This window comes from Phaseolus vulgaris, chromosome 8 (genome assembly GCF_051622355.1).
Source record: "Phaseolus vulgaris cultivar YP4 chromosome 8, ASM5162235v1, whole genome shotgun sequence".
In the NCBI taxonomy this organism is placed as follows: domain Eukaryota; kingdom Viridiplantae; phylum Streptophyta; class Magnoliopsida; order Fabales; family Fabaceae; genus Phaseolus; species Phaseolus vulgaris.
In genome coordinates, this window is record NC_143505.1 from 1,353,243 (window position 1) to 1,374,142 (window position 20,900).

Here is a 20,900-nt window from a genome sequence, read left to right on the forward strand (position 1 = left end):
TCTGAATGCACTACAATATTTAGTTATTTTAATTAAACTAATTTGTTACTAATAATTTAATGTTTGAATACTTTAAATAATATAATAATATAAATTGTATATACAATGTTTGTATGCAATGTACTGTTATAAGACATAACACAAATGTACATTTTACTCTTATATTATTTGTAACAATAAGAGTACTTTTCTTTGTAAGGAAATAATTATTTTCATTTTAGAGACGTGGTCACTGATTATTTATATTTTTTCAGTCCATTAAGAATATCGTTGTTGCTCTCAATATTTTGTATTACTTTCTCCTTCAAAAGTAAACATTTACAGCGATAGAATTTTGATATTAGACCTTGCTTGAATAAATTTCTAAAGAAATTACGAGATAAGAAAATAAACGCAATTTTTAATAACTTTATTTCGCAGATTAAAATCAACTTATACACATCAACTTACCAATATTTTACTTTTTTAATTTTCTGATTACCTGATTTTACAGTGTTTAATTAGTTTGAAATGAAATAAATAGACTTTGGAACCGAATTACATTTCTAGATACTAAATATACAAGTAAGAAAAAGGGGGCAAAAATAAATTTTAGCATAACATCTACAAGTGAGGTTGTGAAGATTGATTCTACTTGAAATACAGAATGTAGAAATCAAACAGCAACTAGCCTCTTTATCAGTGAAGCTCAAAGAGAGAATGTGCATAACATAAATTTGAAAAGAAGCTTCAACTCACACCAGGCTAAAGGAGTCGAATGAAAGCAAAGATTAATAAGTGTGCACAGAACTAGGAAGTTTTCTCATGTTATAGAACCAAATAAATGTTCCACAGCACCTACATTACCGAAAGATTGGACAGGAAGCAGTGATGAAATTCTCTGAACTTATTATGCTAATGCCTAGATGGCAACTATAGTGCACAGAATTCAATCTCTATACAAGTAAAAGAGGGTTGAAAAAATTAATGTTATAAAAAGATCAAGAATGTAGTCAGTAAGATTAAGACACTCGGGATTCAAGCAGAGAAAGGAATGCCTTCCAAACTATTGCTATATATATTATATATATACAGATGTTACAACTCTTGGATCTGAATTTTCTACACTTATCACAAATGGAAAAGGAAAAGAAAATTACAATGAATAAGTTCATCATCCATGCTCGAGCTAGGGAGAGAGAAAAGGAAGAGCAGTTAAAGAGTTACCTCACCTCAGAAGAATTAGTGTTGATTGTTTCCACTCTCTCTTGAGAAACAAATCAATACCATGGATGGAAAACACCCAGTCTAAGCTGTTTGCTTGCCTCCAAAAGAATTCAACCCAAAGCCCACAAACCAACCAAACTGCAAAATCCTATATTTAATTCCTACACATCTATTTGTCCTACAGTATTCACTTCCTATGCCTATTGATGCCATGTGCTAATCCATTCCCACCCACAATTTCCACCTGACATTCTTGGGAAAACCCTTCAGGTGCAGAAGTCACCAACGATTCATCTCAAGAAGAATGTGAAGCATGCTCATGAACAAACATTAGTGGCAAATTACTCACATCACATACTTCCTAAACAAGTCGATGGTGACGCAAAGTCTTACCAAAATGAGGTTGCATCAATCGGACATACAAACCATTCTTTGCGACCAATGAATCATGACTGCCTTCCTCGACTATCCGTCCACCATTAAGCACTACAATATTGTCTACATGCCTCATCATTGCAGCCCTGTGTGCTATTAAAATAGTGGTCTTGTTTCCCATTATTAGCGTGTCTAGAGCCTCTTGCACCACTCGGCTTGACTCAGATTCAATTGATGAACTAGCTTCATCCAACAATAAGATAGGGGCGTTTTTCAGCACTACCCTAGCAATTGCAATTCTCTGTTTCTGTCCTGGGGTTAAGTCAACGTCTCTCATCCCAACATGGGTGTCATAACCATGAGGCAAGCTGCTAATGAAATGATGGGCATTTGCTATTCTTGCAGCCTCTTTCATCTCAGCTTCAGTAGCATTATGCCGTGCATATAAAATGTTTTCCCTTATTGTTGTTGAAAAGATAATAGGTTCCTGCTGAACAAGACCTAGGTGGCTCCTCAACCATCTCAAGTTATAGAGCTTTAAATCCCTACCATCCAGGAAAACTTGGCCTGCAACTGGATCATAAAATCTCTCAATCAAAGATATGATAGTGCTCTTTCCTGATCCTGAAACTCCCACAATAGCAACTGTTTGGCCCCCATTGACTTTGAGGCCAAAATTGCTCAATACCAACACTTCAGGACGAGATGGGTAACAAAAATCAACATTTTTTAACTCAATGCTTCCATATACATTGGATGGCTTCAATGCTGAGCCATCATCAGGGTCAATCTTAGGAACACGGTCAATAATTTCAAACACTGATATGAGGGATTTTCGTCGTTTTAGTATGTAAGGAGCCAATCCAAAAGGCTCCACAAGTGCAAATGTTGCAAATGAGAAAACCATGTACTCTTTGAGTGCAGTGGGTGGATCCATGTAACCTCGCTTTATACATATTGCAGTGTACCAAAGTAGCAGGGCATTACAAGCAAAAAGTAGAAACTGTGAAAAGCCAAACGCAAAACCAATTGCCATCCCATGTAGAAAGCTCTGCTTAAATATTTTCTTCAATTGCAGCCTATACAGCTCCATTACCTTATTACCAGCACAGAAAGCAACAACAGTGTAAATGTTCCTAACTGCATCTTCAAGGACCAAAGATGCCTTTCTGTGCATTTCCTGGATACCTCTTGAAAATCCAGCAAGCCAAAATTTCTGCAATATTAAAAACAGACTGCGTTTAATATGAATTTTGTGCAAAGATTAGAGTAAATTGACCAGACTCCTATTATTCTTAGCAAGTCTCATTCACTAATTCATACAATTAAAAGATCCAGAAAGCAAAATCACGTTGTATTTCACAGTTGTCTAAACAGGTCCATCAATTTAATAAAACCCATTTTCAAAATAGTTATATTTCAGCTGGTGCAAACCTGGGCAATGGCAGAAACACAGAGAATTGGAAGGGTTGCAAAAGCCACTAGTGCTAAACGCCAATGCAGCAAAGCACCAATAAGAAGACCAACAATAACTGCAGCACTGTCCTGTATAAATATAGAAAGCCTGTTGCTAAAAGCAGCTCGCACAAAAGTAGCATCATTTGCCAATCGCATGGACAAATTGTCAGCACTGTTCTCCTCACCATCAAACCATCCCACTTCATTGCGTAGCATGGCTGCAGTATCATAGAAACAGGTTAAGTAATGTTCAAAATCATACATTTTTTTAAAAGAAATACACTGCAAAAGAGTAGTTATGAACCTGAGAACATCATCCTCCTAACTCTTTCCGTCATTTTCTCTCCCATAATACCAAAGTAGAAATGCTGTAAAAAGTTGGCAACTACCGTCACAATACCCATGCAGGCAATGATCAAGCACCACTTGTCTACTTCCCGTTGTAGGTGATGAGTGTCATCAATTCTATAGTAAGCTGTCACCACAAGACCAATAACATAAGCAAGAAGGGGGTTGAAAGAGCCAAAGATTGCAGCACCTATGCTTCCTAACACAGCGTAAAGCCACTCAGTAAAACTAAGCTCGGCCAGCTTCTGCAGTGATGGTGGCTTTTGGTGCCGTGTACCCTTTGTTTGTCTCATTTTAACTGAAACATCATCAGAATGACTATGTGGTCTACTAAAAGTCTGTGAATGGGAGCGTTCACTTTTAGGATCAGATGTTAAAAGAGGTGAAACTGGAGATTCAGGATCAGATTCATTTGACATTTGTCTCTGCACAGGCTGAACATCAATCTTCGGTAACTCCGGAAGTCTCATTTCAAAACTGTCCTGCCTTCTTATTGATGGCTCCTTATCTGCTGCATCCCATAGCTGACCATTATCCAGCATATTCTCAGGTGGTGGGCTCCGGACTTTTGGTGATTCTGGCAAGTTAAAGATACCATCTGGAGGTCGAGATACATTAGACATTCTTTGAAGAGAGGGTGACTTTGTCATTTTAGGGGAAGATGGTTCTTTTAAGCTATGACTTGAAGAATCTTTTTCAATTTGAAAGCCTGCAGTTTCCTTGTAGTTTCGAACAGGCATCCTGGTGATAAAGAATAAATCTATGAAAATGCCAGTAGGAAAATCTTAAACATTATTCCAACAGAAAATGTTAGATGCTGTAGCCAAAGGTAATTTGAATGCACTAAAAAGTGTAAAGATTATTAGTTCATTATTCTAAGAAATAATTCTCTTAACAAACTCTTGCTCCACATCCATCTTCCCAATATTTTAAGAGAACCATGTTATATTAAGGGTAGACACAAACAATAATGCATGGTGAAGGAACAAATGTGATTTGTTTAAGAGACCTCTTGGGAAGTTTTGCTGCCTCTTCGCATCGAAGAAGCTCTGCATATAAGCCATCCAGGGTTAATAATTCATCGTGAGTACCCATTTCAACAAGCTGACCTTCCTCCATAACAGCTATATAGTCAGCATTCCTTATGAGACTAAGCCTACGAGCAATTATTATCGTTGAGCGTCCCAACATAAGCAAATCCAGAGCCCCTTGAACAGCCCTCTCAGCCTCAAAATCAAGTCCACCAGTAACCTCATCAAGCAGAAGAATTGATGGATTTAGAAGCACAGCTCTTGCAATAGAAAGCTTTATTTTCTGCTCTTCGGTCAAAGCTAGACCAGCCCTGCCAACCTGAAAGCCAGGAGCATCAGTTTTGGACATTAAAACCTGACTGCCACTTAAAGGAAACAGTTAAAAACACCACCCTAAAGAAAACATGATAGTGCGACCCAAGTTTTACCTGTGTGTCATAACCTTTCTCTAATGAGCTGATAAATGTATGTGCTTGAGCAATTTTAGCCGCCTCTTCAATTTGATCCATGGAAGCATCCCTACCATAAGCAATGTTGTCTCTTATACTCAAACTGAGTAAAGCAGGCTCCTGGGTGACTAATCCTATTTGGCTCCTCAGCATTTCCAGTTTCAAATTCTTGATGTTTTCACCGTCTAAAAGAACTTCTCCTGAATCACAGATTAGAAAATCAGTACAAATCTGTTAACGAACAATACAGAACTTTGAATGCAATAATAAAATCATACTGTGTCAAGGGGGAAATTTTACCTAATGTAGGATCATAAAAACGCTCCATGAGAGGAATAATACTACTTTTTCCAGAGCCATTTCTGCCAACAAGTGCTACAGCTTTCTTAGCAGGCACAGTGAGATAAAATCCACTCAAGATAGGGATTTCAGGACGGGAAAGATAGCTGAAATAAACATTCCGAAATTCTATATTTCCTTGCACTGAATCAGGGGCTGTGCCATCATGATTAACAGATGAGGGTGATCGACTTATCATCTCAAATAATCTATAAGCAGCTATCCGTCCCTGATCAAATGAGTAGAAATTTGTCGCTGCTTGATTCAATCCCCTGAGTAAAATAAACAAATTTTAAGTAAAATAATTAACATATAATGAAATTACATGAGTTGAGTGGGATTAATACTTACAGGCCACTTAGAATTACAGCAAAAAGAGCTGTTATAATTTCACCACCATGCGCTTTTCCATGAATAACCAAGAATCTTCCAACCCAGAGTTGTAACGCACAAGAACATATTGCTAGACCATATGTAAATCCAAGACCCAGACCTTGAACAAGACTTATTAATATACCATATCTAAGAGTAGCTTGCAATGATGTTGCATATGAATACTTGGCCAAAGTTTCATTTGTAAATGCATACAATGTCCTTATATAGGAAACTGCCTGCAACACAAGAAAACTATCTATATTGAGAGTCGTTGGCACTATACACTTCACCATTCTTAACAGCAGTACCACTTCAAATTCAAATTTTAAAGAAAAAATAAAGATAAAACTGAAGCATTTCTGATGTTATTAACAAAACAATGCAATCAGAGCAATCATTCATTTTTTCCAACTTCAAAACTGTTTCATATGCAATAATCTGAGATGTAAAATGTTTTTGAAATTAGCTACAAGCGCAAAGCATTGTTTTAAACCACTATGATACTTGCGCATACAATTTCATTTTCATGTAAGTTTGAGAATCTAAAACAAATCACCTTATGAAATGAAGGATACTCTACATTCCCTCTAGTTCAATTTTAGCTCAAAAACATGAAGACCCAATATGATATACAATTAGAAGGCACCAACAGAAATGTATAAGCAATACCATCAAAAGAAGTGAAAGGCCTAATATTCAACCATTCCACATATCATCTTTAAAATTCATCAACTATAAAGTACCAGTGTTATTTTAAATAGATAAGGTGGTCCCATTGCAAATTTGACACAGAAGAATACTGTACGAATCTTAAATTCATCTATATGCCTATCTCATGCATACATGTGGGAAAAGAAAAGAGGAAAGTACTTGGGTCAACAAAATTAAAATTCAAACAATAAACAACCTGTTCAGCAATCCCAGCTGCTTCAGCATATGCATCTTGGATATTCTCTGCAAGCCTATGGAGGAATATGTTTGATATTCCTCCAGCAGCAACAATAAATGGACCTGTCGCTAATGTTATCAAAGCAATCTGCCAACAATTGATAAGGCCAATGACAAGACCACTGAAGAATGTGGCCATATTATGAATATAATTTCCAACCTGTATCATCAAAAGCATGTAAATATATTATTATACAAGACATATGTCCAGAGATATTAACTGCAGAGAAGTTAATTTTTTACAGAGGAAGTAATTTATACACATGATTAGAACAAGACATACTTTTTCACTAAGAGCAGACTGGATAAGCAACACATCACTCAATACTTGACTCACAATGTCTCCATTGTTCCCATAAGTATCAAAAAAACTCATATCTTGATTAAGCAGTACTTGAACATAATTTGACCTGATGACAGCAGTCTGCCGTTCTCCCGTCAAGATCCAACATGAAACCTCTATTTAAAAGGAGGGGGAAAGCATTAGAATAGCACAGACTTAAAATGCAACATCTCATAAAACACATTTCCCATGCAGAATTTCATTAAACATTTAACTTTACCAATCCAACCAGCAACGAAAACTCCCGCAGCAATATAAACAATTGTTAAAGCAAGCTGCAAAGAGAAAAAGATAAGTTAGCAGAAGTCCACTGACTCAAAAACCGAATCCCTTGTGGAAAACTGAAGATAATTTCTACCCTAAAGTTTTCTCTTTTCAAAATTTCAAATAACAAAATTAATAAAAAGTTGAGATAAACTTTAGCATGCTCATTAATGAAGATGAAAAGTATGTTCCCCTGAATTTCTGCACCTCTTGAATCCTAAAGGTTCCCGAAATAGTAAAAAAAAACAAATCAATTGCATGGGAAAAGCCTTCCACTCTCTCCTCCAGGAGCTTAAAAGCCCAAACACAAATAGAATGTATTTTGAAGCTTTACTTACAACACAAGAATACCAGATAACAAATACTAGAAGGCATAAATATCTAGCTTTTAAGTCTACTTATCCACAAGAACCTGGTAAATGTTACTAGAGCATAAAGCACCCAATAGCTAGTACCAGCAAAACTCATATTATTGTCTGAAGGCCAACAGGGCGGGATTTTACAAGGAATGTATAATGGACTATGAATATAATGTATCTGAATCTGATAATAAAAATGGAAACTACAACGACTTTTGTTCAATATATAGCCTCTTCCTTATGTTTCCTACCTTTTTTTCACTCTATATTCTTGACTAGGCAAAACAAGATTATAACTATCCTTTCCAAAACTCGAAAAGAAAGATTCGGGCAAGAGACAAATTACAAGTAGAACTGTAGAAGATTATAATCACCCTATCTGGGAATGAAACTTCAAGCATTTTCAGCCAAATGGGATGTCTTTTGGGTTGAATTGACTTGTATTTAGCTGAAAATTTGGTCTTGTATGATATTTTTTTGACATAGGACTAAATCCTTGAAGGGTACTTTATTCCTTTACCTATGGAGGATGAGCTATAGTACAAGGGGTCTATTTAAAAAAAGTTAAAACATTTATGCTTTCTCAATAAAATGATCAGCTTCATAAATTACGGCAGAAAATTCCATCCAAGAGTGCCCTCATGTAATGCGGGCAAACCCTAGGTGTGATGTGTGATGCTTAGGCCTCTCCAGTACATGATCCTGCTTTCTTTAATTTTATATTCTACACGGATTTATTTTGCTTGGCACACAACAACGCAAAACAATCCCATGAGGACCCTAAATAATTGCCGGTCTAAATTTTTCCCAAAAGATATCAAATACAAACCCAACCACTTGTACTTTCCACAGTCCACAGCAGTCAAACAGAAAAGAACGTTACGTTAAGTTAATATCTCTTCCTATGTTCTGAAAATTGTGAGTCCTTCAACATATCCTCAATGAAACTTCAAAGTTTTGTTAAACTTTAATACACCCTAGAAGAAGCTAACTAGTTAATCCTAACACAATTTCACGCTTGTATTTTATGAGATCATAAAAGTTGTAAGCTTGTAATGCACTCCAAGCAATTAGTTTTAGCATGGGACAGAGAAGAGAGACCACTTCCAAAAGCTCAGTCTAAACATGGTTTAAATAGTAGCTCCATGACTCAACTAACCATGAGAGACTCACTCTTGTGTCAACCATTGAACCGACTACATGTTGCCAAAGTAATGAAATTATTTATGACAATGTGTTATGGACAGAACTGAAGATGATTTCATTTAATACAACAAAATACCTGAAGTACTCTACAATCTACCTTTATCATTGCATACGACTAGACAAGGTCTGCACAACATTGCACCAATGCAAGAGAAGCAATTATGAAACCAAAAGTGCAATGCTCGGCCAGCGAAAGTAATCAGTTTTTAAAACCAGCCAAGGCCACATGACAAAATCATCATAACAAAACCTTTTTCTTGAACTCTTCATAATCTAATCAATTAGCAGCAGGAGCCAATGATTCAGAGAACGTGGTTACAGAAACTTTCCGATTTTCTACCCCGGAAGTTACCACCTATTGACCAATTTACTTCTAGACATCAAACCGAAGATAACAAGTTTACAAGAACAACCAAATAGAAGACACATTTCGATATACATAGCTTAAACCCTAACAACAACTTCGCAAGTCACCAGCTAGCTAAGTGAACCAAAACAAACTATCAGAACAGAAAACTAAAGCTTATAAAACTCGACCATCACCAACCCAACCAAGTCTAATTGCAACAAGGCTAGTCCCTAAATTCGATAAATAAAGCTTTCAACTACATCTCAACAGCAAAACATTGCCCGAGCTTTAAACAAAGGAGGAAAACCATAAAAGCAGAAAGGTAGGGTTGCGCAAGAAAATCACAATCTAACCTCGGTGAACCTGTGGAACTGGTCGTGTGATGTCGTGCCGGGCTCAGGATCCATCCGTAGCACGTGAATGATCTTCGCGAAATAGTGCAAGTAAATGACGAGCGCGGTGCCATGAGCCGCGGCGGCAAGGGAACCGACGGTCATGAGGAACCAATCGAAGCGGTCGGCGCACGCGAAGAGCTGCGAGAACGGAACCGCAGCCGGCGGCGGTTCGATCTCCTCCACCTCCTCCATTTCCTCCTCCATCTCCACCTGCTGCGACGCCGAAGTCTCGGCGCCGGGGTCCAGGTACGGCGACGGCGACTCCGGCGGCTCCGACACCTCCGAAACCGGCGTGAGCGGTTGCACGTGCGGCGGGGACCACCCGAACAATCCTCTCGATATCATCATCTCTTCTCGCACGCTCTCCCCGAAACGAAAACGCCTAATTCGGCAGATCCAGCCAAAACCTGAAAATCCCTAGGTTATAAGTCCGTTCCGTTGTTTTCCTCTTCCGGCGAACGACGTCGTCCTGGCCTTCGCCGGCACTGCCGGCACCGCCGTCGCCGTCTCTCTTTACGGCCTCTCAGGTCGGAAGCGGAGCTCGAAGAGGAGAAACAAACCGTGAGCCGAAGCAGCAGCACGCGAAATTTGTGAACCCTCTCCCGTTTTCTTCTTCTTCTTCTGTGTGTTTGAGAGACCTATTTCTGTTGGGATAGGTTTAACGGTCAAACGCCGGTGTGGGATGTGCTTTAACGTATTTTCCTTTTTAATGACGATTTATTAATATATTATTAATTATTAATTTATTTATTTATGGGTTTATGCTTTTTAGGGACAGAAATACAGTGAGTGTGCGCTGTGACGACAAAGGCATGCATGCAAAGCTGGAACAACGGTGAAGGGTGTTTTCGTAAACTCACGCTCAATAATGATGCACCCTTGTTTTTTTTTAGCCAAATTACCATACAGTCCTTTACTCAGAGTCGTTATAACTAACACGTGTCACGCGCTGCTGTGCCTTAGATGTTTTAAATTTAAGTTCATTATTAATGTCTTGTTTAAGTCATTTTAAATTCAAATTGGTTTATTATTTAAAAAATACACATAGTCGTTTTTAACTAAATTTAATTGAAATTTAGTTTATTATGAAGTTGACAAATCTTGACTGTTAATAACTATTTAAATTTAAAAAAAAAAATCAGAGAAATGTGTGGGGTGCATGCAGTGGGAGAAGAGAAAATAGTGAAAAAAAAAATTACAGCTAAAATTATAATTCAGCTGTTTTAAAATAATTACGTCAGATTGTATATATTTTATTAGTTAAGACTATAAATTTTTTATATTTTTATCCGTGGTTATTATAAAAATTTAATTTGTGCAGTGCAATGCATGGATTAAATATAAAAAACGTTGTGAATAATTAATTAACCGTCAATTTATCTATTAATATAACTTACAACCTTTAAATTATTGTTACTGTTATATTGAAAAGATTATGATTATAGAAAATTTTACATCCTGATAAAATCAAGAGAAATATTTTATTTAATACATGTCAAAATTCCACTCTTGGATGTATTATGTAAAATGTAAAATTTATGATAATTTTTTTTAATAAAGCATATCAAAATTTATTTTTTATATATCATAATTTTTTTACACCAAAAATAACTTTGTTTGAGTCGGATAAAATTATTATGAAAAAATTAAAATTTTGATTTGAAAAAAATGATTAATTTTAAATTTAAAATTCATTAATTTTGTATTGTAAGAGATGTTCTTACAAGATTTAATATCTCCTATCAGGTTTATTAACTTTTTTTTGTCTTGTTCGACGTTCTTTTATCTTAGTAATGGAGGTGAAATATTTACAAAGACATCTCCGGTTAAGTTATTCAACTTGTCTTCTTGTCATCCGAACTCTTATCATAGAAGTAGGGTTCGTCAACTTTTTTTCTTGTTAATTGATTTCTCATTCTCTTATCTTAATAATAGAGGTGAAGTATCTGCAAAGACATCTCGTATTAAGTTCTTCGATTTATCTTCTTGTCATTTGACATCTGCAAAAGATACTTTTGTTTGAATTGTTGATGAAGGTTAAAGTTTTTTTTAGGATGTGATGAAATGGAAGGAAGGGATGAAGAAAGGTTAATATTGAGAAAGAAAATGAGAAGTTATGGAAAAAGTTTTAGAGTGGAAGAGTGCTCAATTGGGTTGAAGGGCCCTCTTGAGCTTTTCTTAGTAATTATTAGGGCAATTCATAGATCAGCCACTCACAAATGTCACCCATTTTCTTTGAGTTTTCTCAATGAATGATGGAACTACTTCAACGAAGTTAATATACTCTATTCTTCCACACTTTCACTCATCTTTTTTTATTCTAATTATCAATAGTGGCTTCATGTCACATTCATCATTGGCCACAACAAAAGCTACCCACCATGAAAATGATTCTTATGTATATAGGTCCATATAAACTAAACCATGTCAAAATACATGGGTTTGTATCAATAAACTCATTTTAATTAGTGCTTTATTTTATTATTGATGTTTTTAAAGTATGCTTTTTTATTGTAATATTTTATTTAATATGTGTTATAAGAATAATTTTTAGTGGAATGTCTATGGTGAGATGAAGATTAATTAAGTTTGTGAAAGGGCCATTGTTCTTTTCAAAGGTAGGAGGAATGAGAAGTCATAAGAAAAAGTGTAGAAAATTTAGGTCAATTGTTACATTTGAAACTAAAAGTTAAAAAGAACGATTTTACTATAGAAAGATTGGAATAATAAATTTCTAAATAAAAATAATAGAGAACCACTCACTAAATATATTTATATATGGTTTTTTTTTAATTTATAATCTTAATTTTCTTGTTTAAAATATTAATGAGATTTGTAATTTGTTTGAAGTTTGGTTTTAAAACTATAAAGAGATAAAAAGTAATTTAATTTTTAATTCTATTAAATTAATTTAATTATAGTTTTATATTTAATATGTAGGATTTAAAAAGAACTAATGTTCAAATTTTGTATTTAGTATACAATAATTTTAACTAATAATTCATTCCATAAATCTTACTATATTTTGGAACTTATATTTTTTTTTATATTTCTATACTTTTTCTTTAAAATGAGTTAAAATGAGGTTACGTATAATTTATGTTTTTTTAATAGTTTTTTAAGAAAAATTCCGATCTTAAGTCGGAGAGATAGCATATTTAGGATTAATCACTGTATCTGAGGTATTGTCCGTTTTAGAGGTCTATGTTCAGTCACAGTTTTATCCTTAAAAAATGTTTCGATGGGTTGGAGGAAAAATGAGTTTATAAACTGTTATTCTTAAGCAATATGATTATATTGACATACTGGAACACAAGACAATTTTGATGGAAAAAAAACGCACGCGGAAGCAACACACACAATCACGAATCAACTGCAGAAAAATAAACGACACAAAATTTAACGTGGTTCGGTCGCCAACTGCAACCTACATCGACATCCACACGGGCAACTATTAGGTTTTCATTATATCATGTTGCACACCAATTACAAATACAATGATCTCTTTAAATAGAGATAATAAAGGGACACAATAATTAAACCCACTCACTAAAACATGATGTTTACTCAGTCCAACCCAATTGGTCCTTACTTCATACCCAACAAATTTTTCCTTCTAAGAAAGAATATTTACTCTAGCAAAAATTATATCCAATCAAATTTTTTATTACTGGAATAATGTTGATGAATTAAACGACAATTTGTATTATAAATCAAACAATAAAATGAAAAGAAAGAGAAAATTATAAATTTCTTACATATAATCAAAATAACAAAGTTAAAAAGGAAAAGGGAGAATGAATATAGAGAAGAAAAATAAAATTGAGAAACATGTAAATGTTTTGAATAATAAGATATCTCAATTCAATTTTTACAAAATTAGAAAATAAGTACTAGAAATTTATGCGAATATTTATCCACTAAAATCATAAACCTTTATATTTTTTAGCTTTAAAATTATATATATGGAACAAGATTTGAGTGAGGAGGGAGAAGATTGTTATGGATAAGTGAAAGTCCCAAAAAGTGAGTCCTCCACCACAAAGAACACAACAACCTAACACAACTCACTTCTTCTTCTTTCATTTTCCTTGCACTCTCTCACACCACAACAATGACGTCCCTGCACAATTCCTCAACCCTTCACCCAACCCTTCTTCACAACTCTTTTTCTCAGGTAATACAAAAATCACACACCCTCTCATGCTTTATATTCAATATTCTCAAATGTGGGTCTGTTACAGAAGCTTCCCACTTCTCGTTCTCCTCGAAGAGATGCCGTTTCCTTCACTGTCAAAGCTGCCCAAGAGCCCTCTGCTTCTTTAGCTTCACAAGGTTCGTTCTTTTTTCCTTTGGGTCTGCTCAGGTTGAATTCCCAGCTCCCATTATCTTGTGATGATAAGAGTATAATAAGTTATTTGTATTGTTCCTGAGTGAGGTTGCTTAGAAGAATTTGATGGTTATTTGGCATTTTAGGATTTCTTGCTTCTCTTTGATACTTCAAAATCCGAAGGAAGAATAGGTATATTCCAACTGTTCATTGAGCTTGCTTCTGTATATCAATGTAGGTAATTTGCTTCTCATGAAGATGCACAGTGCAATGTTAATCTTGTTGTCTAAATCAGACATTAAGCACTTGATTCTCTTTCCTTAAAAGCTTGTCTAGGATATTAATCATAGCAAAACATGCTTTAGAATGAAGAGTGAAAATACTAAGCAACTATGCAGTTGGGGTTTCATGTGGGGCATAAAAAGTCCTAATACGAATTACATGTTATAATGGGTGAAAACTGAACAGTTTTGATTTTGCAATCCCTTTACCTGTTGTAAACAACTTAGTGAATTATGTGAGGAACAATTCTAGATCCTCCTACAACATCCTCTTACTTTGTATGGTAGTAGGTATTGAATTTTTTTGTTTCCAAGACAATAAGTGCATTTTTTGTTTTCAATTTATGCTTTATTTATAAAGTATTATGAAGATTTGTATGAGGATATAACAACACTATTATCTGAATTGAATTGCTATGATTAACTGGGACTATATCAATTTTGTTTTACCTTGGCAGATAGACAAAGAAGGCGCCAAGTGATTGCCATTGGAACTGCTGCCCCATTAGTTTTTCTGATCAGCCAACACTCAAACTCTTGTAAGATTGCATTTTAAGCAGTTAAGTTTTCCATGTTACTGAATTGAGCCTGATCAGGAAGGTACAAATGTTGTTTATGACACTTGTGACTTTCCTAAATACTGATGCCTGACACCCTGAGGATATGCCCTTGATATGGTTCAGTTGCTGCAGAAAACAAGAAAGGATTTTTCTCTGTTTTGGACAAGAAAGATGGATATTCATTTGTCTACCCTTTTGGGTGGCAGGTGAGCATTGTTATAACACTGTCTGCACTCTGCATCAGTGTGACTTTATCTCTATACCAAGTTTATTTATTGATACAAAGCTAAAAAGGAAGCTAAGGTTAGCTACTTCATCTCTTTTTTATCATGGGGGAGTGAGCAGGAAGTAGTAATCCAAGGTCAAGATAAGGTGTTCAAAGATGTCATTGAACCACTGGAGAGCGTCAGTGTAAATGTGATACCAACTGGCAAACAGGATATTACAGAATTTGGGTCCCCTCAAGATGTTGCAGAAACTCTAATAAAAAAGGTTTTGGCCCCTTCAAACCAGAAAACAAAGATAATAGAAGCAAAAGAGGTTTGATGTCATACATCTCTTTTCCTTGTTTGTAATAAATGTTTTTATCAGCAGATCATTGGTTTTTATGTTTAATTAGACTCTGCACATTTAATCTATTGATATTTGTTATTCTATCCATGTGTGATGCTTCAGCAAGATGTTGAAGGAAAAAAATACTATCAGTTTGAGTTCATTGCTAAGGCTCCAAACTATACTCGTCATGCTCTCAGCACAGTCTCCATTGGAAATGGTATGGTTTTACCCCTTTTGAATATTTTAATTACATGCTGAAGCTTGTAAATTGACCTTAAAAATGGCAGTGTCCCTTAAATCTTCAAAATTAGAAAATTTATGCAATCTTGTATCCAAGTTCAAAACTTCTTTTTTCCTTGTTAAAAAACAAAACCTTATTATCCATGGTTTTACTTCTGAATTATAGGTAAGTTTTACACCTTGACAACTGGGGCAAACGAGAGAAGATGGGAAAAGATGAAAGACAGGCTTCAGACAGTGATAGAGTCCTTCAAAATTTTCGATGTTTGAAAAATGATCATAATTGTTAACGTATTAGAGATATTAAACTCTTGAGCGAGAATGTTCATTTGAGCTTTATAGTCCCAAGTTTTATCAGATGTTTGCTTATAATATCTTTTTTCCAAATACATGTACAATGAAAACAAATTACTCATGTCCTTTAATGTAGCAAAATTAAGCATTTATGATTCCGAAACACATGTTTTTTCTTCCGGCGTTGTGATTTGTATCGATTATCAAAATAATCGGTATATTTTACAACTTCTTTCGACCCTATCTTTTGTAAAATCAAAATTTATGATTGCTACCTTTTATAAGTCTATTGCTTGCATTAAACATGCTATTTCTACCCTGAAATATTGAAAACAAGTTACTTAACAATCGGATGAAAGAAAAAGCATCAACAATATATTTATAAAAGCCTACAAATTCAAAATTTCATAAACATGAATTCAGAATAAACACATAAAAAGAAAGACAGTTTTGGCTCTATTTTTCCCCATTACAACTTTAACATGAATAAAATTAAACAGCTTAAAAATTTCAGAATACAGCGTATAATATGATTGATAAGTTAAGAAACAAATTATTGGAACCACTTCCCTATACATTATCGATTAAAAAGATGTAACTAATAGGACCTCAATCCTACGTATTTACTCTGCATCAAACCATAATGCAGTTAAATGTCTACAGTTGAGTCATGAACAGTTAACCTCAACCTCACTATTCAAGCTTCTTGATCTACTATCCAACCTGTGTACAAATAAAATCTAGGAAACAAAATTGGCAAGCCAAGGCAAACCATGCGTAATCAGATATGGATAAAAGAAAAAGAAACTTTTTCTTACAATCACTAAATACATAGCATATTATAGGGCATGAAAACACGTTTATCCGACTCTCACTCTACGTAATATCATGTTCCAGACATTTAGTAGTCTATACCAAATTTCAAAAAACGGCAGACACCTGACTATGTCTGGTATTCAAAGTAAAAATTGCCAAAAATTACATTCCTCAGTTAATTTAGGAACAAAGAAAATAAAAAACTATGTATTGAAGCACCATATTAGGAACCTACATTAATTAATCCTGTTTGAGTAATATGAATACAAATATAAATTCCAAGAGCTAGAATAATGCAAAAAATGACTTGAGAGGAACAAAGGTGGGTGACGTGCAGATATTGTGATGTAGAATCCAGATGTAGCTCAAATAATAACAAAGTATATTACTGGGCAACGATGGACACCTTGCAAAGAGATGTTATCCAACAACATAGAAAACCCATATTTGTTGGACTCACCCTCAGTATATTATGTCCCAGACATGTAACGGTCTCTACCAAAATTCCAAAACGGCAGACACCTGACTATGTCTGGTATTCAAAGTACATAAATGTCATAAATTGATTTCCTCTATTAATAGTTTAGCAACAAAGAAAAAAACTAACATGGGTATTCAAGCACATAATAGGAACTTTCAATGACTAAACTTGTTTGAATATGAACATGAATACAAACATAAATTCAAGCAGCAGGAACAATGAAAAACATATTTTGTTGAAAGGAACAAAGAGTTTAGTGAGGGGCAGAAATTGTGATGTAGCATCCAGATGTAGCTCTAATAATAATAGCATATTACTGGGCAACGATGGACACCTTCCAAAGAGATGTTATCCAACAACATAGAAAACCCATATTTGTTGGACTCACTCTAAGTATATTATGTCCCAGACATGTAACAGTCTCTGCCAAATTTTCAAAAACGGCAAACACCTGACTATGTCTGGTTTCAAAGTACAAAAAATGACAAATTGTTGTCCTCTATTTTAAGTTTAGCATAACAAGGAATAAAAAAACTAACACTAGATTCGAGCACCGTAATAGGAACTTCCAATAATTAAACTTGTATGAATGTGAATACAAACATAAATTCTAACATAATGAATAATGTAAGAAATGATTTAATTAAAAGGTACAAAGGTGATTGAGAGGCAGAAATTGTGATGTAGAATCCAGATGAAGCACAGATAATAACAAAGTATATTACTGAGCAACGATGGACACCTTCCAAAGAGATGTTATCCAACAACATGGAAAACCCATATTTGTCAGACTCACTCCAAGCATATTATGTCCCAGGCATGTAACAGTGTCTACCAAATTTCAAATAACAGCAGACACTTGACTATGTCTGGTATTCAAAGTAAAACAATGTTATAAAATGTTTTCCTTTATTAACTCTTCAGCAAAGAAATGAAAATTTTATCGTAGGTATTCAAGAACCTTAAAAGAAACTTTCTATAATTAATCTTGTTTGTGAGTATATAAACACAAACATAATTCTACCAAAACAAATAATACAAAAATGACATTGTTAAAGTGAGTAAGGGGCAGAAATTGTAATGTAGAATCCAGATGTAGCTCAAATAATAACGAAGTATATTACTGGGCAACGATAGACACTATCCCAAGAGATACTATCCAACAACATGGAAAACCCATATTTATCAGACGCACTCTCAGTATATTATGTTCCAGACATGTAACAGTCCCTACCACATTTCCAAACAAGGCAGACACCTGACTATGTCTGGTATTCTAAAGAAAAATACTTCATATTGTGATTTTCTATATGAACACAAACAGAATTCTAACAACACAAATAATACAAAAATGTTTTTTGTTAAAGTGAGTAAGGGGCAGAAATTGTGATGTAGAATCCAGATGTAGCTCAAATAATAATGAAATATATTACTGGGCAACGATGGACACTTTCTCAAGAGATGTCATCCAACAACATGGAAAACCCATATTTATCAGACACACTCTTAGTATATTATGTCCCAGACATGTAACAGTCCCTACCACATTTCCAAAAAGGGCAGACACCTGACTATTTCTGATATTCTAAAGACAAATATTTCAGATTTTGATTCTCTCTATTAATTGTTCAGCAACCATGAAAAGATAAAACTTGAATAGGGACTATACGCATCATAATAGGAAGTTGCAATAATTATTTCTTATGTACATATCAATACATAAATAAATTCTAAAACTATATCTCAGCAGCTTTGGTTGTGATTCAAATTCTGGGCCAAAAAGGTACCAAATATTTAACTTTAAATCCTTTAAGAATAGCATAAACAGACTCTGCATGTGTAGAAAACTTAACACAGAAAGAGCAGAAAAATATTCTCAACTCAAAATTGATTGAATAAAAGTTAATACATATGGGGAATAAAAAGTCCTAAACTTGGGACATGTAGATTAACTATCTTAAGAAAGAAGGAAAGACTTTGTTATAATGAAGAGTACAACTTAGATGATACCAATCTTGTTGGCTACATCCAAGGCATCATAATCTGGAGTCAACCTAACATAGGCTTTCTTAGTTCCGTCTGGCCTGCAGAAAAGGATATTGGTTAAAGCATAAAAAAAATACAACACTGCTTAATATAAAGTTCTAAGCAACAGTAATGATAATGCACTTAAAAGTACAAGAGCAAGTAGCAACCACTACAAGTTATAGTAACTGGTCCACTTTCACTGCATTTGGTTGTTTTTCAATAACTCAAATTTGCAAGCACACATAAAATAAATGAATTTTGATTCCCATTACCTGATTAAAGTATTTACTTTCTTGGCCTGAATGTCATACATCTTCTTCACAGCATCTTTAATCTTCTTTTTGTCGGCCCGGAGATCAACAATAAAAACCAGTGTATTGTTATCCTCAATTTTCTTCATTGCAGATTCGGTAGTTAGAGGAAATTTAAGTATCTGATAATGGTCCAACTTGTTTCTAGGTGGAGCACTAATACGAGGATACTTAGGATTTCTGTCCTTCTTCAATGTCTTGGGCCGGTGAAAAGTAACAGATGTCCTGATCTTTTTAGTTTTCTTCTTAGACACCTGGCCACCTGATTTGACAGCCTTAGCTGTCTTCAAGGCCTGAGCTTTGGGATCAGCCTTTTTAGGATTCACCACTGCTTAAGAAAAAAAAAACAATCAGATCATTAGAACAGCATAAGTATTCCTTTGAGCCTTTTTCCACTAAGGAAAAAAAATATGATGTCTATAAACAAAACAATGTCATCAGACAAAGAAGCAGAGGCATTAACCTAGCAAAATTGCCAATAAATTTATATCATACATAGGCTAAGAAGATTGGGGCATGACTTACAACAGGTAATCCTGTTCAGTATTACAGAATTCAACATCAAAGAATTATTACTAGTGAACATCTTGACAAAGACTCTAAACAAAATGGTATAAATGAAAAGAAAATATTCTTCATTCATGTAGAATTGAAAAAAGGGACTCTTCGGTAGATCTTTTTTCTTCAACTTAGAAAATACAAAAATCATAATGCATTACCGATGAGAAGGGTATGAACCAACACACAATTGCATTACTATGAACTGAGTTTTTCAGTAGCTAAAACATAAATATAAACATCACATTCATGGACATCTAGGTAGATATATAGGCGACTAATATTGAAGAAATGGACAATAAAATAACAATGCAAGATTCTCACCCTTAGTAGGAGCCATAGCAATCACTCACCAACAATTCTCACAACCTCCTGCACCCACAGAAAATAACACTAACGATTAAAGCTCGAAACAAGATTTAAAAAAAAAAACACTACTTGGAAATGCAGATTGAAATTGAAAAGAGATATTAGAAAGACATGAATCGGATTCAATAAACGATTATAAACCTTGTAAAACGGAGGGCTGCAGGAGCAGCAGCAGAAATTAGGGTTTAGGGTTGAACAGGTGATGGTAGAAACAGAGTATGGGTGGTTTATATAGAAAGCCAAATTACAGTAAAAACCTTTCTGGGCCCAGTATCCCAAGCCCATATGTAACTTGTGCATAAGGTTTTCAAGATGGGTTGGATCTTTTATTCCTGCACCCATTATCTGATAAAATTACCAATTGATCCTTATATGGTTTTTTGAAGTATTACTAGCTCCTATAGTAAAAAAAAATCATATCGTTTTTTATTTAAAAATAATGTACGTGATTTTTATTTTATTTAATAATTTAAATTAACCCATTACCTCTGAAATAAAATGAATTTTATTTCATAAAAAAATAACATTAGTTAGGATGAGAGATTAAGTAAAATAGTGATATAATTGTTAATAATTAATTTTAAAAAGAAATATAAGCATTTTAAGTATATGCAAATATGATCATACGTTAT

At 34.4% G+C, this 20,900-nt stretch overlaps 3 protein-coding genes across 4 annotated transcripts; 1 reads left to right on the forward strand and 2 right to left on the reverse strand.

The window, feature by feature from the left end:
- Positions 1-1,016: 1,016 nt before the first annotated feature.
- LOC137823611 (ABC transporter B family member 6) lies at positions 1,017-10,152 on the reverse strand. 2 transcript variants are annotated; one of them, XM_068628818.2, is made up of 11 exons: positions 9,404-10,152; positions 7,093-7,147; positions 6,813-6,988; positions 6,489-6,689; positions 5,558-5,817; positions 5,168-5,478; positions 4,847-5,067; positions 4,397-4,737; positions 3,344-4,128; positions 3,016-3,257; positions 1,017-2,797 (listed from the first exon to the last, which is right to left on the reverse strand). In XM_068628818.2, exons 1-11 carry the CDS (start codon positions 9,791-9,793, stop codon positions 1,568-1,570), a joined length of 4,212 nt encoding a protein of 1,403 aa, XP_068484919.1. In that variant the 5' UTR covers positions 9,794-10,152; the 3' UTR covers positions 1,017-1,567. The 2 variants fall into 2 exon arrangements, with proteins under 2 accessions (XP_068484919.1, XP_068484920.1); XM_068628819.2 differs by having other exon boundaries at positions 6,940-6,988; positions 9,404-10,105.
- A 3,280-nt stretch (positions 10,153-13,432) lies between these two features.
- On the forward strand, positions 13,433-15,878 carry PPL1 (PsbP-like protein 1). The gene is made up of 7 exons (XM_068633498.2): positions 13,433-13,622; positions 13,690-13,780; positions 14,515-14,595; positions 14,740-14,822; positions 14,962-15,156; positions 15,292-15,388; positions 15,578-15,878. The coding sequence occupies exons 1-7, from the start codon at positions 13,560-13,562 to the stop codon at positions 15,679-15,681; spliced, it is 714 nt and encodes a 237-aa protein (XP_068489599.1). The 5' UTR covers positions 13,433-13,559; the 3' UTR covers positions 15,682-15,878.
- Positions 15,879-18,863: 2,985 nt separating this feature from the next.
- LOC137827238 (large ribosomal subunit protein uL23) lies at positions 18,864-20,477 on the reverse strand. The gene is made up of 4 exons (XM_068633499.2): positions 20,410-20,477; positions 20,224-20,271; positions 19,303-19,669; positions 18,864-19,086 (listed from the first exon to the last, which is right to left on the reverse strand). The coding sequence occupies exons 2-4, from the start codon at positions 20,237-20,239 to the stop codon at positions 19,002-19,004; spliced, it is 468 nt and encodes a 155-aa protein (XP_068489600.1). The 5' UTR covers positions 20,240-20,271; positions 20,410-20,477; the 3' UTR covers positions 18,864-19,001.
- Positions 20,478-20,900: the final 423 nt, after the last annotated feature.

Bases quoted from the DNA above. Each gene is read 5' to 3' on its own strand.
- LOC137823611 (XM_068628818.2), bottom strand. From the start codon at position 9,793: ATGATGATATCGAGAGGATTGTTCGGGTGGTCCCCGCCGCACGTGCAA. The intron at 6,989-7,092 runs GTAAAGTTAAAT...CCTTTTAAATAG, and splicing joins TTTCGTTGCTGGTTGGATTG to AGGTTTCATGTTGGATCTTG. The intron at 4,129-4,396 runs GTCTCTTAAACA...CTTTATCACCAG, and splicing joins GCAGCAAAACTTCCCAAGAG to GATGCCTGTTCGAAACTACA.
- PPL1 (XM_068633498.2), top strand. From the start codon at position 13,560: ATGACGTCCCTGCACAATTCCTCAACCCTTCACCCAACCCTTCTTCAC. The intron at 14,823-14,961 runs GTGAGCATTGTT...GGGAGTGAGCAG, and splicing joins TCTACCCTTTTGGGTGGCAG to GAAGTAGTAATCCAAGGTCA. The intron at 15,389-15,577 runs GTATGGTTTTAC...TCTGAATTATAG, and splicing joins CACAGTCTCCATTGGAAATG to GTAAGTTTTACACCTTGACA.
- LOC137827238 (XM_068633499.2), bottom strand. The intron at 19,087-19,302 runs GTAATGGGAATC...CCTTTTCTGCAG, and splicing joins AAAGTAAATACTTTAATCAG to GCCAGACGGAACTAAGAAAG.